The sequence below is a fragment of the Marmota marmota genome, unplaced genomic scaffold (assembly GCF_001458135.2).
Source record: "Marmota marmota marmota unplaced genomic scaffold, marMar, whole genome shotgun sequence".
Taxonomy (NCBI): domain Eukaryota; kingdom Metazoa; phylum Chordata; class Mammalia; order Rodentia; family Sciuridae; genus Marmota; species Marmota marmota.
Window position 1 is genome coordinate 4,476,662 of NW_026000022.1, and position 19,498 is coordinate 4,496,159.

At 44.5% G+C, this 19,498-nt stretch overlaps 1 protein-coding gene across 1 annotated transcript in view; it reads left to right on the forward strand.

Moving 5' to 3' along the window:
- The window catches only part of Rfx8 (regulatory factor X8), a 67,227-nt gene that overhangs the window by 15,257 nt on the left and 32,472 nt on the right, over positions 1 to 19,498 (forward strand). Inside the window, exon 4 of the mRNA XM_048810535.1 lies at positions 14,087 to 14,150. Coding sequence (XP_048666492.1) covers positions 14,087 to 14,150 — 64 coding nt within the window. The remainder of the gene's footprint in view (positions 1 to 14,086; positions 14,151 to 19,498) is intronic.

Here is a 19,498-nt window from a genome sequence, read left to right on the forward strand (position 1 = left end):
ATACCCAGACCAGTGTCTCCCAGCCCCAGCCTAGACAGCAAAGTCAGCTCAGGTGGACTCATTCATGGGGTAGAGGTAAGTTTTAATGGAGAATCCTGCAAAGATAAACTGCCAGGGGAAGGAACGCTCTCCTTCCTCCATGAGTGTGAGGCATCCCTTTCCCACCAAAAGATACTGAGGAATGTAAGCTCATCTGTCCAGAGAGACCCAGCTACATAAGCCTCTTGGTCCAGGAAGCCTCTGTCCCTCAGCTCGAGGTCCTCCTTCCCACCCAGAGGTAGCGCACCAGTAGGAAGAAGGCCTCCTCCACGGACCACAGAGAGGAGTCCTGTAGTCCAGCCTGGGAAGCCCTTCTGCCCCCTCAGGCAGCACCAGCAGGCACCAGATAAACTCAAGAGGCAGAAGTAACACCCCAAAGATGCTGAAAATTAAGCTATTGAAAACTAAAGACAAAAGAAACACTGAAATCCACCGGAGAGATGACACATGACCTATAACAGAGATTCTGATGATAACACGTTTCTGGTTCAAACCACCAAGGGAGCCATAAGGAAAAGGCACTGTGTTTTTCAAGAGCTGGAAGAGAATGTATTTCAACCATGAGTTCCACATCTGGATGGCAAAATTACCCTTCAGGAATGAGGGGGAGAGAAAGACATTCTCAGGTGCAGGAAAACAAATACACCTTGCCCTAGCTCACTAACCCTTAAAGGTGAGCTAAAGGAAGTCCTCTGAAAGAAATGAAATGATAACAGAAATGATAACTTGGGGCATCGGAAAAGAAGAAACACGGAGAAGAGCAGAAGGAGCCTGGTGTGGTGGCGCACATCTGCAATCCCAGAGACTCAGGAGGCTGAGGCAGGAGGATTGCGAATTTGGGGCCAGTCTGGTCCAGCCATTTAGCAAGGCTCTGCCTTAAAAAATGAAAGAGGGCTGGGAATGTAGCTCAGTGGTAGAGTGCCTCTGGCTTCAATTTAGTACTGGGGAGGGGTGGAGGAGGGAGGGAGGAAGGAAGGAAGGAAGGAAGGAGGGAGGGAAGGAAGGAGGGAAAGAAGGAGAGAAAGGGGAAGGGAGGGGGAGAAGGAAGGAAAAATGAGGAATAGACTGTTCTTTCCTTATGAATTTTATAAATCACATTTGATGATTGAAATAAAGGTCATAAAAACATTTGATACTCAAAACAAAGATGTTTAAATCGGGGAAGGTAACGGGAGATAAGTGGAAAAGAGATTTCCACCTGTTGCTCAAAGCGATAAACTCCTGCTAGCAATGAACTGACAAGAAACTCACTTCAAGTTTGATGAAAGAGTCAGGTGGCAAGAGAAAGGATGAGGGGGTAGGAATGAGAGTAGAGTGAATTGGACATTGTGACCTTTGTGCATATAGGGATGACATGACCTGTGTAACTCTACGTCACGCGCAACCCGAAGAACGAGAAATAGTACTCCATTTATGTATGAGGTGTCCAAATGCATTCTGCTGTCATGTACAACTAACCAGAACACATTTTTCAATTTGTTAACAGTGAAAGGATGAGAAAATATTCAGCATGCAAACCTGAATCCCACCCCCCCACCACCAAGAAAAAAAGGCAGGTGTAGCTGTCTTCACATGGAATCAAGTTGATTTCAGAGAAAAGAAAGTTATGAGGGACAAAGAGGGACATTACGTGGGATAAAAAGACCAATCCACCAGGAAGACACAGCCATCCTAAATGCATGCCCACCTAACGCATTTGGGGGTATCTCTTTCTCCCAAGTAACGAGATAGCCCTATTTCAATGAGTGGAGGCTTCCTCTAGCAAGCTCGTCAATGCCACCACTGTGTCGTAGATCCCCAAGGTCGTAGGTCCCCAAGGCCATCTCCACCTCTGGAGATCCAGTAGGACTCACAGGACTTGGCCCACAGTTGTCCTCATGACTAAAGTTCACGACAGCGATGTAGGATACACAGGCAGAACCCAAAGGGAAAAGGAAAAGGCGTGTGGGGGAGACCCACGGGAAGGCTGACTGGGCTCCTCCTTCCCTCTCCTTCCCAGCAAGAACATGACAACATGCATTGACACTTCTGCCCAGGGAAGTGCAGGGGGGACTCAGCATCCTTCCAAGTTTTCATGGAGGAGCTGATGACATAAGCACCTTCTGCCTAGCACATGCCCAAATTACAGACTCCCAGAAGGAAAGCAGGTGTTCAGCACAAACCATATTATTTAATTTCTAGGCACAGCGGACCACTCTTATCAGCTAACTGTTGACTGGGAACACGCCAAGAGCCAATTTCCCAGACGCCAGCTAACGGGCCAGACTTGCAGAGAGCCTTTCTAAGGACAGAAGTCCCAGGCCTGCCGTGTTATCTCTTTTCTGCACAATCGTATAACCCAGAAAATATACTAAGAGAACGTTGAATTGCTCTCTTTGTGCGGGTAAATTGTATGGTATATGAATTATCTCTCAGTGAGGTTGTTAGAAAAAAAAAAATCACAGCGGGGTTTTTCCTTAGACATAGAAAAGCTTATTCTTAAGCTATATGGAAAGGCAAATAGTTCAGACAGTCTTAAAAAAAGAATATAATGGGAGGAAACACGGTACCTGAGATTAAGGCCCACTGTGTAGCAGCTGTATTCAAGTCTGTGATATTGGTGTCAGCATAGATATTCAGATCAGTGGAACAGAGTAGAGAATCTGGAAATAGACCCACTCAGTTATGCTCAGCTGATTTTTGACAAAGGTACAAGAGTCATTCAGTGGAAGGAGGGTAGTTTTTCAGCAGATGGTGCTGGAGTGATTAGATACCCACAGGCGACAACACGAACCTCAACCTGTATTTCATGAGTTGTATGAAAAGCAACTCAGAATTGATCAGAGGCTTGAATTTAAAATACAAGAATAAAGCCTGCACCTGTAGTCCCAGCTCCTTGGGAGACTGAGGCAGGAGGATTGCTTGAGTGGGATCATCTTGGGCAATATGGTGAGACCCTGTTGTAAAAAGAACAAAACAAGGGCTGGGGGTAGAGCTCAGTGCTTGCCTAGCAAGCACAAGGCCGTGTGTTTGATCCCCAGCACTGCAAAACAAAAACAAAACAAAACCAAAAAAAAAAAAACAAAGCAAAATAGGATGGAATCATTGGGACCTACAGTGAGGCTGAAAGTTCTTAGATTTGACGTCAAGGACCTGATCCATAGCAGAAAAACTTAAGTTGAACTTCATCAAAACCAAAACACTAGATCTGGGAAATCCCACGTGAAGAGGGTGGAAAGACAAGCTACAAGGAGACGTTTGTGAATCACATAGCTGACAAAGGACTGGTATCTATTTTTAAAATTTGTTCTTTTTAGATAGACATGACAGTAGAATGTACTTTGACATGTTATACATACAGGGAATAGAACTTATTCTAATTAGGATTGCATTCTTGTGGTTGTATGTGATGTGAACTTTCACTGTGTATTCATATATGCACACAGGAAAGTGAGGTCTGATTCATTCTACTGTCTCTCCTATTCCCATCCTCCCTCCCTTCCCTTCATTCCCCTTTGACTAGTCCAGTGAACTTTTATTCTTCCCTCCCCATTCCACTTATTGTGTGCTAGCACCCACATATCAAAAATGACTTTCAGCCTTTGGTTTTTAGGATTGGCTTATTTCACTTAGCATGATATTCTCCAGTTCCATCCATTTACCGACAATTGCCATAATTTCATTCTTCTTTATGGCTGAGTAATATTCTAATGTGTATATATACCACATTTTCTTTATCCATTCATCTGTTGAAGGGCATCTAGGTTGGTTTCATAGCTTAGCTATTATGAATTGAGCTGCTATAAACATTGATGTGGCTATGTCACTGTAGTGTGCTGATTTTAAGTCTTCTAGGTATCTATCAAGGAGTGGGATAATTGTGTCACATGGTGGTTCCATTCCAAGTTTTCTGAGGAATCTCCATCCTGCTTTCCATATTTGTTGAACCAATTTGCAGTCCTACCAGCATTGTATGAGTGTACTTTTTTCCCTACATTTTCTTTAAGAACTAGTTTCTAGAGTATAGAACAAAGGCTTAAAACTCAACAGTACAAAAACAAATGATCCAATTAGAAAATAAGCAGAAGACATAAACATGCATCTCTCACAGAAGCAGATAAACAGCAAATAAGCACAGGAAAAGACGGTCAGCATCCTTAGTCATTAAGGAAATACCTATTAAAACCATAATGAGATGTAACTACCCACTTATCAAATTGACTAAAATAAGAAACAGTGACAACACCTACCCCCTCAGCTTTTTCCAACTTTGGTGAGGATGCAGAGAAACTAGATCACCAATGAACTGCTGGTAGGAATATAAAGTGGTTCATCTGGGCAGTTTCTTATAAAACTAAACATGTTCCATTCCAACCAGCAACTTCACTTTTGAGCTTTTATCCCAGAGACATAAAAACTAATGTCCACACAAAAACCTATACATGAACGTTATAGCATATTTATATGTTTGGGCTATTACAATAGCCCCAAACTGGAATTAGCCCAGATGTCCTTCAACAGGTAACTGGTTAAACAGATATATCCGTACCATGGAAGACTATTCAGCAATGAAGATGACTTTGTATACACAGCAACTTCAGGGACTCTCCAGGGCATTTTGCTGAAGGAAAAAAACCTCCAATTTCCAGAAGTCATATCCCGTAGGATTCCACTTACACAACATTGTGCAATGATAAAGTGTTTAAAATGGCGGAACATGAGGGGTTGCCAGAAGTTAGGGACCCGGGGGATGGTAGGAGCAAGACATGGGTGTGGTTATAAAAGGGCAAACCAAATCTGTCCTTGCAGTGATGGAATGGTCCCATATCTTATCTGTGGTGGTGGATATGTGAGCCCACACAGATACTCACACACAGGTGCAGGTGGGCGCGCGCGCGCACGCGCGCACACACACACACACGCACTGAGAAATGAGTTTAAGTAAAACTTTGGAAATTTGAGTAAGATTAGTGAATTGTATCACTGTCAATATCTGGTTGTGATACTGTAGATTTGACCTTTCATATCCATGGTGCCACATCCTCAGATTCAACCAACCACGAATAGAAAATATTTGGGAAAAATTGTATCTGTATTGAATATATACAGACTTATTTACATAGAATTTACATCGTATTAGGTATTATAAGTAATCTAGAGATGATTTTTAAATACAGAGGAGGTCGTGCATAGGTGCTGTGCAAACACTACCTCATTTTTTGCAGGACCTGAGCATCCCCAGGTCTTTGTATCTGCAGGGGTTCGTGGAATCAGTCCCTGATAGAAACCCAAGCACCAGGGGAAATGAGACCCCTTGGAGATTCCTGGAAACAATTTCTCATGGCTACCAAGGAATGACTGTACTATAGTTTTTGTAAAATAATACTGTTGGGGGAAATGAGTCAGCGTAGAAGTGATCTCTCAATTATTTCTTATAACTGCATATAAATATACAGTTACCTCAATAAAAATTTCAATTAAAATTAATCAAGCATAACCCTATAATAATAATTAAAAAAAAAAAAGAAGTGTCATGATGGAAATATCCCCCACCCATTTTGGGGTGGCCCAGAGGTTTTAGTGTTTCCTCTGCTCACACCTGGTCCCTTTTCTCGGTTGAAGTTCCAGTCTTTCCTTTCTCTGGAAGTATTCTCCTGGCCTCCCCATCCATGTGGACGGTGAAATGGCGGTGCAGTTGCTTTTCCTCTGGGGACGTGTGCACTGTCCATCTCTCACAGCCAGAACAGGGCTCTTCAGCACTGGGAGGCCGGTCACCGAAGGAGAAGCAGAACTCCGCACACCTGGAAGTCATCAGCCCCACGGGTGTGCAGCTGGCTCTACTCACAAATGGCTTTTAAGAAATTCTCTCTCTTTCTTGTTTAAAAGCCAAAGGGGAACCCCCCCCCAACCCCCAGCAAGGCTTCAGATGAGTATTTTCCTTGTTCTCCAAAGTTTCATGCCTCAGGGAAGCAGGTATTTTTTCTGTAGTACAGCAAAGAAGACGTTCAAAAACTCTCTTCCTCTTATTTAATCTAAAATTGGAATTCAATTGGGAGAGGCGAGTTGAAAATTCCTTGGGCGAGGGGTGCAGCCCAGTGGTCGAGTGCTTGCCTCACATGCAAAAGGGCTTGGGTTCAGTCCCCAGCAACAGACACACACACACACACACACACACACACACACACACACACGAAAGCCCTGCCTTTCTAAAAAGAACCATCATGAAGGGGATCCTACAAGCTCACCAAAGCAACCCTCTAGGTCCTTGAGCTGCGCACAGGCTGTTCAAGGGCATCTGGTTTGACATTTTTTTCTTTTTCCTTTCTGGACCTTGTGTGAAGGAGGAAATGGAAACCCAATGAGGGCTCTAGCAGTGGAGAGAACTGTCCAAGAACCAGGGCTGGTGGCACAGGGGTGGCTTGGGGGGGGCTTGACTTATCTCACCACCATCCAGCTTTCCAGAGAAGCCTGTAACCTAATCAAAATGCACTGTCTCAAGACAAGCCCCTGTCTCCTCCCTATTGCCTCTATATTGTCCCCCTAAGAGCCGTCAGTTCAGAGACCCAGATGCCCAGGTCTCTGGAACCCCCTGGGGCACCCATTCCAGCAGCAGGACACTGAAGGTGGCTTAGCTCTTGACACCTGAAGAAGGGGCCAGCGGCAAAGGCCCCTGGTGTTCAGAGGGTGATTCTCCCTGAAAACTGCTGAGGCAGCATCTGTCGTGGATCCGGGAGAGACCACTTTGATTTTTTAAAACAAATGAAACTCTTGAGGGCCGTGTTGCTGTTTGAATGAAGATGACCGTAGTGTGCCGTGCACACCATACCAACAAGGCCCCTCACGACGTCCGGAGCCCTTCCTTCCTCCGGCCTCTCAAGGGCAACACAGTTTGGCAGGGAACAGGCTTCTCGGATTCCAGCCTTGTTTAGCTGCCAACCAGACCTGGGTACAATTGCTGACCTAGAAATTCACGGAAGAGTCGAGGCCGAAGTATAGTCACTGCAGTCTGGGGGGGGGGCCGCGGGGGCCAGGGGCAGGCAGTGGAGTGTGTGTGTGTGTGTGTGTGTGTGTGACCTAGAGAGGAGCTATGCTGAACTCACTTATATTCTTCACCTCTTGGGCAAAATCCCTGGTTAACGGTTTGACCATTTGCCAGATATGTGAACCCCCACCATCGTGTTTAATGTCAATTCTGAAATCAGGTGTGCAGGGTCTCACATGGCTCTTCAGGATATATGGAAACTAACCCTTGCCCTCACCCACCCCCCCACAATGCTCTTTTTCTCTCCCCACCGCCACCCCCCCTCCCCAGCTTTTCCAACTCCGTGCATTAAAGGCCTTTAAAAAGCATCTAACACTTTGCCTTCGACACCCTGTGCCTTTGTTCTTCTGTTCCTTTGTTCTACAGCCAACTCATGAGCTCAGGGGGCTGCCTCGGTGGCGGCCCTGAGCCTGTGGAATGTGGGCCACGGGTCCACAGCTGGCTCCGCTGCGTGCAGACAAAGCAGAAAGGCAGAGGGCTCATCTTCCAGCCCCGCCCTGGGGAAAGCAAGTTCTGGGGGAGCCAGCCTTCAGCCTGGCAGTTGTGGGCACCCACTGTCTGACGATGCCAGCCCCCAGTGGTTCCTTCAGGGGGTCTGCCTATTGCAGCAGGACCTCTTTGCCTTCTGTTTGTGCAGCCAATGTACCAGAAGGGGCTGAGAGTGGGAGCTGGGTCTTTGTGGGGCCAGCCCCCCACCCCCACCCCCTGCTAGGCCTCCTGATGAGCCCCGGGAGCCTAATTCACAGGTACTAATAAGGTGTCCAAGTTGCAACCCGCTTTTTGGCCCTGTCCACCCTATGGTTTTCAAGACTGGTTAGAACTTGTTAAGGTTAAAAAAATATGCCTTACCTGGTTGTTGTCTAGCAGCTTAAAACATACATGAGGGGAAGTATGCACCAGACCACACCCTTGCTTGGCAAAGGCTTTGATGCAGATACCATGCCGAAGTCCTCTGACATCGTCTGGGGGACTATATCATTTGTTCAAAGCACCCCTCGTTGTCTGTCTCCCCTGGAGAGACGCCCAGTGAATGCAACGTGTTATTTGCTGTCTGCCAGTGAAATCTTACCCCCAAGTGGCTGAGTTGGGACTCAAGAAGGCGAACGTGGTGGACTTATACTTTCAACCCCTTAGAGATGTCCCCTGGGTCATCATTTTGCAATTAAGTTGTTCATAAAAGCTAATCGGTCAGGATACAGTTAATTAGTAGGATAGCAACAGCCCCTGATGCAGGAAATGAGCAAGCCACTCTGAGAACGCACGCCAGTTTGTAAAATAATGTTGTTCTTGTTCATTTTGAGTTTCAAAAAACTTAGGTCTTTCTTTATCCTGTGTGTGTGTGTGTTGGTGGGGTGGGCAGAGAAAGAAGAGGAGGAGAGAGAGGAGAGTTTGTGGTTCTGGGGATTGAATCAGAGCCTTGTGCATGCTAGGCATGTACACTGCCACTGAGCTACATCCCTAGTCCCTGTATTATCTTTTTTAACCTGACACATGTGTATCCTAAATAGTAGAAAAGGCAATACTCTACTCTGAAATCAGATCAGTGTCTCCAGCTCTGTGAATTCATATTCTCTCTCCCTCTCCCTCTCCCTCTCCCCTTATCTATAAAATGGGATAATAATTCTCATCTACCTTCCTAACAGGTTTCTGTGAGGATTAGTGTAAACCAAGTCAAGCACTTAGCCATAAGTGCTCAGTGTATTTTAGTGATTCACATTGTTAGTATAATCAAAATAACACAAGATTTTTGTAATCTCAATGACATATATCCTTATATGAATGTGTATATATATTTTACTGATTTTATTTCCTGCATAAAAATATTCATGAAGTTAAGGATATCGTCCAATCAAAATAAAAAATAATTATTTTATCTACTTTGGGAGAGAATTGCAGATTGGCCCTTCCATGACTGGAAGATGAAGCACCTTTGCTCTGAAATCCGACCCCGAACAAGTCTGGTACATGAATTAGGTTTTATTACATTTTTATCCTCTTACCTTCGTAATTGCTTCAAGTTGTTTCCCTGCTGTTAGAGTGATTTGTGAGGGCAGATGACGATGCCAAAATGATGTAAATGAAAGTCTGGATTAGTGACAAACGATGTCAAAACCTGAGAATGTAAATGCAAATTGTTAGCGAGACCCAAGAAGCAAAAACACCCCCAAAGCCTATGAAGCTAATGTTACCCTTGAAAGACCTCGTGGGAAATGTTATTTTTAAAGTTGTGTGCTGTACAAGTGTGTCTCAGTCCTCTTTCTGCCCATCCCTCCCCCTTTTTTTTAAGCCAAATTGATCACAAAAACTAGTGAAGTTAATGTGATTCTCATGCTGGGTCTAGGCTTCACAGAGAGCAGGTTGTCAATTTGCTGATTCACACAAGAAGCAAAGCCTTCAGAATCTGACCTTGGGTGGGTGAGCTGGGAGGGACTCGTAGTGTTAGTGGAGGGCTGGAAAACATCTCGGGGGTCATCAAAACCCCATTCCCTCCCTTGATGGGGTGGAAAATTGAGGTCAGAGCTCAGGAGTCTTGCTCAAGGAACTGCAGCTGGTTTGCTGCAGAGCTAGAGAGGAATGCAGATTGACCACACTGGGGGATTTCCTCCATCTTCCTGGTCTTTGCTCTCTCCCCTCCAATGCCTCCATTGGTTATTCACCCCGACATCCTAGGTTGGGGTGCAGCAGAGGGAGGGGACAGTCCACAAGGTCCCCAAATGACCTCATGGATCAAACCTGCCTCGGGTCATTCCCGTGCCACAAGCTTGGAGACCGCTAATGCATCTCAGGCCTCAGAAAGCAGGCCTCCATCTCAGCAAGGTCGACTCTGGATTCTGTGTGTGGTTTCATTGGAGCCATAGTTTATAGTGGCTGTGCTTTTGATCACAGCCTAATAAATGACCCAAAGACCTGACTCAGAACCACACTGGGGAAACCATCCAGGGGGCAGTGAGCCCGGAGACATGGGGCCATCCTGGCTGGCACCCTGGAAGCTTCCTCTCCAGGCCGACTCTGGCCTCAGCCTCCCCATGCTGCCTCCTGGGTGGTAGACCCCAGTATGGGGAGGTGGGGCGCTGGTCTACCACAGCCTTACTTTTTAGCGCAGCCCAGCCTTGGCTGCCAGATTCAAGCACAGCCCACATCTGCAGTGTTTCATCCGCCAAATCTGCAGCTCCTCAGGGCACCACCATCCTTGACTTGGACCTCCACAAACGCCCAGGCTGCCAGCAGCGATTCTCCGCTCACCTGCCTTGTAGCCCAGCAGTATTATTACCTCCTGCTCACCCCCTAACTCATGCATGTTTGCAAGAGGCCTCTGAAACAAGGTTGATTTTTTTTTTTATAAAAATGCACCTGACCTCACTAATCCTACCTGATGAAGCACGTTATACATCATTCTCCTGAATCGGGACCTCAAAGAGGTGAGAAGACAGCCTCACCATTTCTTTTTTAATATTCATTTTTTTAGTTGTAGTTGAACACAATACCTTTATTTTATTTATGTATTTTTATGTGGTGCTGAGGATCGAACCCAGGGCCTCACACGTGCTAGGCAAGCCCTCTACCGCTGAGCCACAACCCCAGCCCCTCACCACCATTTCTTTGAAGAAGCAAGTTGCTTCTGACTGGCCAAATGGAGAAAGGCGCTTTGTTATACCAGATCCCATCTCTCTGTGAGGTTGAAATATTTCCTCTTTCCCACTATTGTTATTCCAATGCATAAAATCCCCCAGATTATTTTAAAAAGTGACATAGCTCCCCCAAAGAGGATTCCTGCCACCCACACAGGCCCCCAAATGGCAGGCAGTTCCCTTCGTCGTCCTTTTAAGACGAGGAGGGTAATGCCACCCTCTGTTCAATTACTGTTGAATTAAATCCACATTCAGCATGGACCACATGGCAGAGACTTGGGAGTTTCATTTAAAAACTTGAAATAATTGAGAGCATTACTCAGTCAAGTGAGTATTACTCATTACTCCAAAGTATGAGAGTCAGGGGTAGGGGAGGGCAGCGAGTGGTAAGGTTGAAGGTTTCCCTCGGGGTTCCTTTTCATAGAACCAGGCCTGGACTATACACAGAGAGCCAGAGAACTCAGTTTCTATAATCACGGGATCCACAGTGCTGCTCTACTCTAGGTGGAGTGCCGGGAACTGAGGTTCTGTGGTGGGCGAACATGTGCTGTTGTTCTCTAGCTGAAGAGGGGGGTAACTTGGCTCCATCGGTGGAATGATGTGTGGGGCTGCTTGGCTTTACGTGGAGATCCAGAGAACTGGGGATGTCTAGAGAAGGCAGAATTGCTGGATTTTAAGTAGAAACCCAGGGACATGGGGTTTAGTAATGGTAGGGTTCACGGTGCTTTTGGTCTCTACCCAGTGAGCCAGATTCCTATTTCTGAGTACCCCACGAAGATTACTGTCATCAACTGAAGAGTTTAATAAGTGCTGTGCAAGTATCTTGTACCAACTAAGTGAAGTTAACTAATCATAACGGGGGCTCTCTTGAGATGGTCAAGTTGTCATTAGACATGCATGTGGACTGTTGAGCTAACAGAAGTCCAGGATGCGACCCTGGCAAACACCCTAACAGAATACTTCAGCTGCCAGCAAACAGCCCTTACTAACATCTTTGCAATTGTTTGAGTGTGTGTGTGTGTGTGTGTGTGTGTGTTTCCTTCCTTAATAGGTAAGGTAAGTCAGACATACTTTGTCTGTTTCAATCACACCTTTATCCAAGGACTAACACAATGCCTGACATACAATAAACAATAAATGTTTGATGAATGAATGAGAAGTGGATAGATGGATAATTGAATGGATGGATAGGTAGATAGGTGGATAGATGTTTGAATGGAAGGATGAGTGGATGGGTGGATGGATGAGTGAGTGGGTGGGTGGGTAGGTGGATGGATGGATGGTGGCTAAATAGATGAATGGGTGGGTGGTTGGCTGGATGGACCAGGTGGCTGTAGGGTGCTTAAGGAATGGGTAATGGATGGATGGATGGAGCTGAATTTGTTCACATTATGGTCTTGCATTCATTTTCCATAGCAAACATAAGGAGTAGCATGTGGATACAATGTGGAATTGTAGAGAAATTGCACTCCGTCCAATTTGGTTGAAGAAACCCTTGCAATGATTTTAAAAACATCTCTAAAGGCTGGAAGTCATATGTTCCCGATTATGTTTCTCTTCTGTTATCCCTGTAGTCAGCAAATTTTCTTTTTTTAACATTTTCTTCTGTCTTATTCCATGCTCAGCTGAATTCTACTTTAGTTATTGTTTATTGTTTGTGTTGACATAATGTTCCAGAATCTGTGATAATGGGCTGCTTATAAATTTTACCTGAGGAACTATCATTGTCATACTTACTCAAGATATTGAGACATGATGTATTAGGTTGGGCTGTAGTAACGAGATATCATAGAATGGGGTCTTAAACAATAGGAATTGACTTTCTCACTCATCTGGAGGCTGGAAGTCCAAGATCAGGGTGTCAGCAGGTTTGGTTTTGGGTGAGGCTTTTTTTGCTGGCTTATAGATGACTACCTTCTCATTGTCCCCTCATACGGTCTTTCGTGTGTGGGGAAGTGGGGAGGGGGGAGTAAGTGAAGGAGAGAGAGAGAGAGAGAGAGAGAGAGAAAGAGAAAGAGGAAGAGACACTACTCTTACTGGATTAGGGACATACTCTTATGACCTCATTTAATTTTACTTATCTTCTAAAAATAGTTCTCTCTCCAAACATAGTCACATTAAGGGCTAGGACTTCAATATATGAATTTGGGGGGTGGAGAAACACAATTCAGTTCCTAAAATGTGACAAATTCCCAACACACTGCAAATTCTTCTTTTAACTTTGCTGATTACGTGCAGGGTTAACGTATATATCCCTCCAAGTTGAATGGATTTCGTGTCCCATGAGCCTCCATCCATTGGAATATTCAAAGTAAAACTCACGTTTGATAACAACTCTTATGAAAAGATGAAGAGGGTGCCTTCCCAGTGGGTTTGTATCCAGGTTCTGAATCTTTTTACCTTATTTTGAAATAGGAGCATTATGCAGAAACACTTAATCAGATGGACATCAAATATTCTGCTCAATTTTCCACAACTTGGTTTAGAGCACAGACTGACACAATGACACGAAGCTTCAGAGGAGAGCTTTAGAGAGCCGTGCGGGGACGCAGGGTCTTCCTGCATGAGATGGAAGTCATTCTGCTCCACTCCTCTCTTGCTCCTGTCCCTCCCCACCTGGACAGTTGCTTCCAGAAGCAAAGCGATGGTCTGACACCTTCCTCCTCTCTCCTTGTGTTTAACTGGGCCATCGCCATGAGGTCTGGGGACGTGGGTTGGGTGGGGGTGGACATAGATGCCATGGCTTCCACAGCTCAGCCACAGCTCTGGGCTGACTGGGAAAAGTGGGAAGGAGATGCCACACTCCCTGATGCAACCGGGAGTCCCTGAGCTCCCAGATTCTCAAATGTCCATGATCACGTGAAAGGTGAACCACGCCGCATGTATAGGACTGAATCTGTTCTCCGTTTTATATAAATGTCTTCACTATATTATTTGAATCCAAGAGGCCCAGTGGAATGAAATTTGCATGTCTATTATTAATTTCCAGTTTCCTTGTTGTGTGCTCTGCTGCATCCATTGGCTCCGAGGATATCACCATTTCTGGATTGATCATTTTAAAAGCATTGAAATCAGAAAATAGTACAATTTCATTTTCATGATGATTTTTCTTTTCCCACAGGAGTGCATTGTACCCATGATGACATCATATCTTTGCTTCTGAGGGGAATTACCTTGAAAAATAAATATAGGGTTGTCCCAGTTACAGAAGAGGATTTTTTTTTTAATCTCAAGCATGCAATAATTTACCATTTTTTGCAGATAGAAACGTGGAGGAGAGTTTTTCAATAGAAGTTATAACCCCAAACAAATAACCCGGCTGCAAAGGAAATTTCATTCTGTGCTCAGAGACAGGCATCTTACTAAAATTACTTCTCTGTTATCTGTTCTTCCACAGTGAAGATGCTGTTGCCTTTGAAAAGTCTACTGACTCCAGCAGCATTATCCAAGAGGAAGAAACTGTGAGTTGGTTGAAATAGATGCATCGTAATAGACTCAGAAATGTTTAGTAATACTTAATCAGAGACAACTTTTTTTCTATGTGTGATGTTCTTGTGTTGGGTAAGCCTTAACCAGCCACCCATTTGTCCTTTATTGCTGAGTGTTTCCTGTGCACCAGGCACTGCGCTGGGTAAGGTATGTCCTCAAGGAGCATCCTGTTTGCACGTTTGCTGTGTCACTCTTTCTTTAGCCACAATTTAAAAGGGTGTATAGGTTCTTAACAATAAATTTGTCCATAAGGGTCTCTTTTTTATTAATAATTTTTTATTTATATATGACAGCGGAATGCAGTACAATTCTTATTCCACATATAGAGCACAATTTTTCATATCTCTGGTTGTATCCAAAGTATATTCACACCAATTCATGTCTTTATACATGTACTTTGGATAATAATGCCCATCACATTCCAGTATCATTTCTAACCTCATGCCCCCTCCCTTCCCCTCCCACACCTCTGCCCTATCTAGAGTTTGTCTATTTCTCCCACTCTCCCCCTCCCTATCCCACTATGAATCAACCTCCTTATATCAAAGAAAACATTCGGCATTTGGTTTTTTGGAATTGGCTAACTTCACTTGGCATTATCTTCTCTAACTCCATCCATTTACCTGCAAATGCCATGATTTTATTCTCTTTTATTGCTGAGTAATATTCCATTGTATATATATGCCACATTTTTTTTTATCCATTCATCTATTGAAGAGCATCTAGGTTCTTTCCACAGTTTAACTATTGAATTGTGCTGCTACATAAAGGTCTCTATATTACAGTTATAGCTCTTGTAATTAGGATATCAAAACTATTAATAGCTAATCTATGAATTTTGTGTTGAATTTTAATTGGTTGACCAAGGCAGCATGACATTCTCTGGCACTGTCTTAGCTCAGGCTGCTATAACAAATGGCCATAAACTGGATGGTTTAAAAACCACAGATTTATCTCTCACAGTTGTGGTGTTTGGAAGTCTGAGATCAGGGTGCCGTTGCGGTGGGTACTGATGAATGCTCTTTAATGAGTTGCAGACAGCTGACTTCCTCAGGTGTAAGAGGGAGCTGGCCTCCCCTGGCCTCTTTTAGGACGCTATTCCCATTTTGGGGGGGGGTTTCCATCCTCCTGACACAGTCACCTCTCAAAGGCCCTATCTCCTATTACCATCACTTTGGGGTCACCATCACATATGGATGGGGGGTGCAAACATTCTGTCCATTACAGATGGTGTCTCATTGACAAGTGTCATTGAACAGATAACTTTTTTAAACTCCTGTTTTGTGACCAGCACTCTTGAGGACTGAAAAAACAGTAACAAAACAGCGACAAGGAACACAGCCTCTTAGCTGGGTAGCTGTGATAGACCTCAAACAATGGGCACCATGTTGGCTGGGCAGGGAGGCCACGGGTGCATTGGGAAACCCAGGGTGGTGGTCAGGGGAGGCTGTAGTTGGCCCCACTGATGAGGGAGGACTTCCTGGAAGAGGTGGTCTGGGTTTATTTCCTACTGCTGCTGTAAGAAATCAGCATAAAATTCCATGGCCATCAACAATACAAACTGATTGTCTTACAATTGTGGAGGTCAGGAGTCTCACAGTGGTTCTCACCGAGCTAAGGTCAAGATGTCCACAGGGCTGTGTTCCTTCTGCAGATTCTGGGAGAGGATCCCTTCCTTGCCTTTTTCCACCTCCCAGAGGCCACCCACATTCCTTGGCTACTGACCCCTGGCTCATGACCCCTTGCTTCATCATCACCTCCAGCAAAGGCAGACTGAGTCCTTCCCTTTCTGCCATCTCTCTGTCTCTCTGTAGCTCGGAAAGGTCACCTGATTTTAAGGACCTTGTGATTGCATGGGGGCACCCAGAGAATGCAGAGTAATCTCCTTGTCTCGAGGTCCTCAACTTCTTCATACCTACAAATCTCACTGTGCCTGTAACATAGTCACAAGCTCTGGAGATCATGATGTGGACTTTTTTTTTTTTTTTTTTTGAAGTGGGTAGTACCGGGGATTGAACTCAGGAGCACTTGACCACTGAGCCACACCCCAGCCCTATTTTGTATTTTATTTAGAGACAGGGTCTCACTGAGTTGCTTAGCGCCTCCCTTTTTGCTGAGGCTGGCTTTGAACTCAAAACCCTCCTGTCTCAGTCTCCCAAGCCACTGGGATTATAGGCGTGTGTCACTGCACCCAGCTGATGTGAACATTTTTGAGGACCACTAGGTATTCTGTGTATCATACTGTCTTTTAAACTCATCCTGGAAGGAATCACAGAGCTTCTTTGTTATGAGGGCCCTTATCTTGGAGGTGTAGTTTGCATTTGAGCAGGGAGGTTGTTACTACAGGGAGGTTGTAATGTGGAGGCAGCAAGGAGACAGGTGTTAGAATGTTGGGGAGAATGATGATGCTAGCCTGGGAAATTTGGATTTGACCCAAGAGATTTTAGGAGACCTTCTGACATCTTCAAAAGGAGAGTGAGAGAATACATTAGCTTTGGTAGTGATAATTTCTGGGAGCAGTGTGTTTAAGGATGAAGGAAGGACAAAGGCATCCTGGAGAATTGATGGAATAATTCAGGAGAAGCAGATGGTGCCTGAAGGAGTAGGTCATAGTTGGGAGGTGTTCCCCATTGTATCCTCAAGATCTGACATCTAGTATGTTCTGTTAGTCAGCTTTCTGGGACTGTAACAAAATAACTGAGATAGTCAACTTTTAAAAAGAAAAGGCTTATTTTTGGTTCACAGTTGTGGAGGTTTCCAGTTCATGGTAATTTGGCCCTGTCTTTTTTGTGTTGATGGTCAAGCAGTACATCATGTCAGGGTATGTATGGTGGAGCAAAACTATGTAGTTCATAGCTGAGATATAAAAAACAGGAAGAGGAAGGGACTAGTGTCCCATAATGCCTTTCAAGGTAATGCCCCCATTGACCTAAAGACCTCCCACTAGGTTCCACCTTTTAAAACTCTGTGCCCTCCCAATAGCACCACAGTCCAGGGATCAAGTCTTTAACACATGGACCTTTGGGGACATTAAATATCCAAATTATAGCATGCATGCTCACTATAGGCTGAGTAAATGATACAAATTCCAATGGCATTTCTTGGGTCTCTTGAAAATTGTAATCTCAATTTAATATACCTGGAAAATCTAAATTGAATTTCTCACTTTTTTCTTTGCCATTTTGCTGAATTGTTTCTCCAGCACCCAAATCCTCCCAATTGCTACCTGCATGCCTTCTTTTACAGATATTCAAACTTTAGTAGCTCTGCATCATACAGTTACTTTGGCCTCTGATTTGTTGTAAAGAAAATATTTCAATTCATAATATCTAATATATTTTTTCCCCTAAGGCTAGAGGCATAGCTCAGTGGTAGAGTGCACGCTTAGTATGTGTGCAACCCTGGGTTCAATCCCCAGCACCAAAAAATTAAAATTAAAGCGGAATGGTATTTTTTTTTCCTGAAAAAACAGTTATTTTCACAGTGTATAAGGAAAGAATTATACTGTAAGTAATTTCTACAGAGGAAGAGACCTAAGGGAATCGGCTTCAGGAACTCATGAATTTACTTTTTATGATGTTTTGAAATAATGCACTTTTACATTCTCCTTGTAATCATTTCTTGAATATCCCAATACTACATTGCCAGATGACTTCTGATTAGGTGAAACAGGGATGTGTTCATTATGTTGAAATGCAAAGATTTTTTGTAGCTTTAGACAAAAAGCAGTCTGCCTAGACCTCTAGTTCTCAACTACAGCATGCTTGGTTGGAAAGATGGTTAAAGTTCTAGACTTCAGGTCTCTTCTGATTCACTTAGGGCCCAGGGATATGGTCCTCAGGTACCCTAAGGGATTCTGGTGTGGATGGCTTCAGGACCACATCTTGAGAAGCGCTGGCTTTGGAAATAGCAGCAGCACTATTCAGAGAACACTGATGTCACCAGGAAGTCCAGCCATGCTCTTGAGCCGCTGGGTACAGTTGGGGTTTTGCAGTATGAGAAACTAGCCTAGAGTTGGAATTGAGAGCTCCTCGGGTCTTTTCTATTAGAGGAACTAGTGGTCTGGCTGGTGAGCTCTGTGAAATAACCCCTCCTTCTCGATGTCACCCCACCCACATAACAGAGAGGTGCCATTCACCAGACCCCTCCAAATGAAGCCAACTTTCTAGAGTATGTTGGGATGGGGCATAGACAACATCTAAAGAGAGAATCCTTTGAGTGGTCACCCTTCTATACATCTACCTTACGTATGTATTTAGACATTGATATCCAACTCCATTCCCAAAACATTAAATGGTGGATGGAGCCTTAACCTAGCATCTCCACAATATTATGTGTTTAGTGTGGGTTTTTCCAGGGAGGTCAGTTACTTTCATCAGATTCTCAGAGGGGTTCAGGATGACAAAAGGGTGAGTACAATACCAGTTGATAACAAGGGGACATCATAGTAGGATTCCAGTTGTGCCTGTTCTCTAGCCTGGGCAGCACTGTGTATGATGGTGGCTAAGATTCAGACAAGATACAGTGGCTTTTCTCCCTCAGAGTGGGCACACGTGGTCAGAGGAGCCTACCTGTCCTCGGGTGCCTTACAGATGGAAACCCACCTTTAAGTATGAGGCGTTCCCTAAAAACTCATGTGTGAGACAATGCAAGAATTTTCAAAGCTGAAATGATTGGATGATGAAAGTTGTGATCTGATCATTGGATTAATCCACTGATGGGTTAACTGAGTGGTAACTGTAGGCAGCTTGGATGTGCCCAAAGGAAGCAGGTCACTGGAGATGTACCTTTGGGGTACATACTTTGTCCCTGGTGAGCAGAGCTGTCTGCTTTCTGATTGCCATGCCCTTCCACCTGGTATCATCCTGTATGTGTGCAACCCTGGGTTCAATCCCCAGAGCTATGGAGTTGGCCAACCACGGACTGAACCTCTGAAATTGTGAGCCTCAAATAAACTTTTCTTCCCTGAGTTGTTGTTCTCAGGTATTTTGGTCATAGCAATGAAAAAAACTGACTGAAACACCCTCAGAAGTCATTCTACAAATGAATAACTCAGTTCAACTGTGGGTTATGTGAAGACCGAGACCTTCCACTGTACCTTCACAGAGCAGACACAGGGTTGGGGAGACAATGAAAAGTCACCCCGTAGGCTTTGCAACTCAATGTCCAATTTGTAGGAATTATTTTAAGCTATTGCATTGTAAGGGAGTTTATTCCAAAACCCAGGAAGATCCTGAGGAAGTTATTTCAAATAAAATTGATGTCCTTTCTTCAAATCAGGAGGGGTCATGGCTGCCCTGGCTCAGAGATGGCAGTGTGG